The sequence below is a fragment of the Penaeus monodon genome, chromosome 25 (assembly GCF_015228065.2).
Source record: "Penaeus monodon isolate SGIC_2016 chromosome 25, NSTDA_Pmon_1, whole genome shotgun sequence".
Classification (NCBI taxonomy): Eukaryota; Metazoa; Arthropoda; class Malacostraca; order Decapoda; family Penaeidae; genus Penaeus; species Penaeus monodon.
The window spans coordinates 35,804,066-35,804,452 of record NC_051410.1 but is presented as its reverse complement, the minus strand read 5'-3'; the positions used below and the strand labels follow the sequence as shown (position 1 = coordinate 35,804,452).

Genomic DNA, 387 nt, shown 5'->3' with positions numbered 1-387 from the left:
GACAAATGGAATACCTATTACTTTATAATTTCACTGCCTTTTTTTCCCTTCACCTCCGTTTCTGATAAAACACGTAAATCTAAGTAAATATCTATTAACGATATACTATATAATTTCTTTCATCGCAGCTAAAATACATAATTCATATCCGATTCCGATAAGCTATTCATTGTTGCTAGTGATAAAAGCCCACGAAATCAGTACACTGATAAGGAATATCATCTTATGTAGCCATCTTATCTTTTATCACAGGGAAAGGATCATTGCAGCACATGATCTCGATCTCAACAAACTGAGGAGGTCGGTGAAAGGATAGGTGTTGCCTGCGCAGCTGTTGTGTTGTTTATTGTGCCGTTAATGACTGATTTGTGTCGAGAGTGCTATTAT

General features: G+C 36.2%; 1 protein-coding gene across 1 annotated transcript in view; it reads left to right on the top strand.

Annotated features, from left to right (window-relative positions):
- Nucleotides 1-387, top strand: part of LOC119589196 (probable cell wall protein PGA41) — a gene marked incomplete in the record, with an annotated part of 15,384 nt that overhangs the window by 14,200 nt on the left and 797 nt on the right. The window contains 1 exon segment of the mRNA XM_037937794.1: nt 253-300. Coding sequence (XP_037793722.1) covers nt 253-300 — 48 coding nt within the window.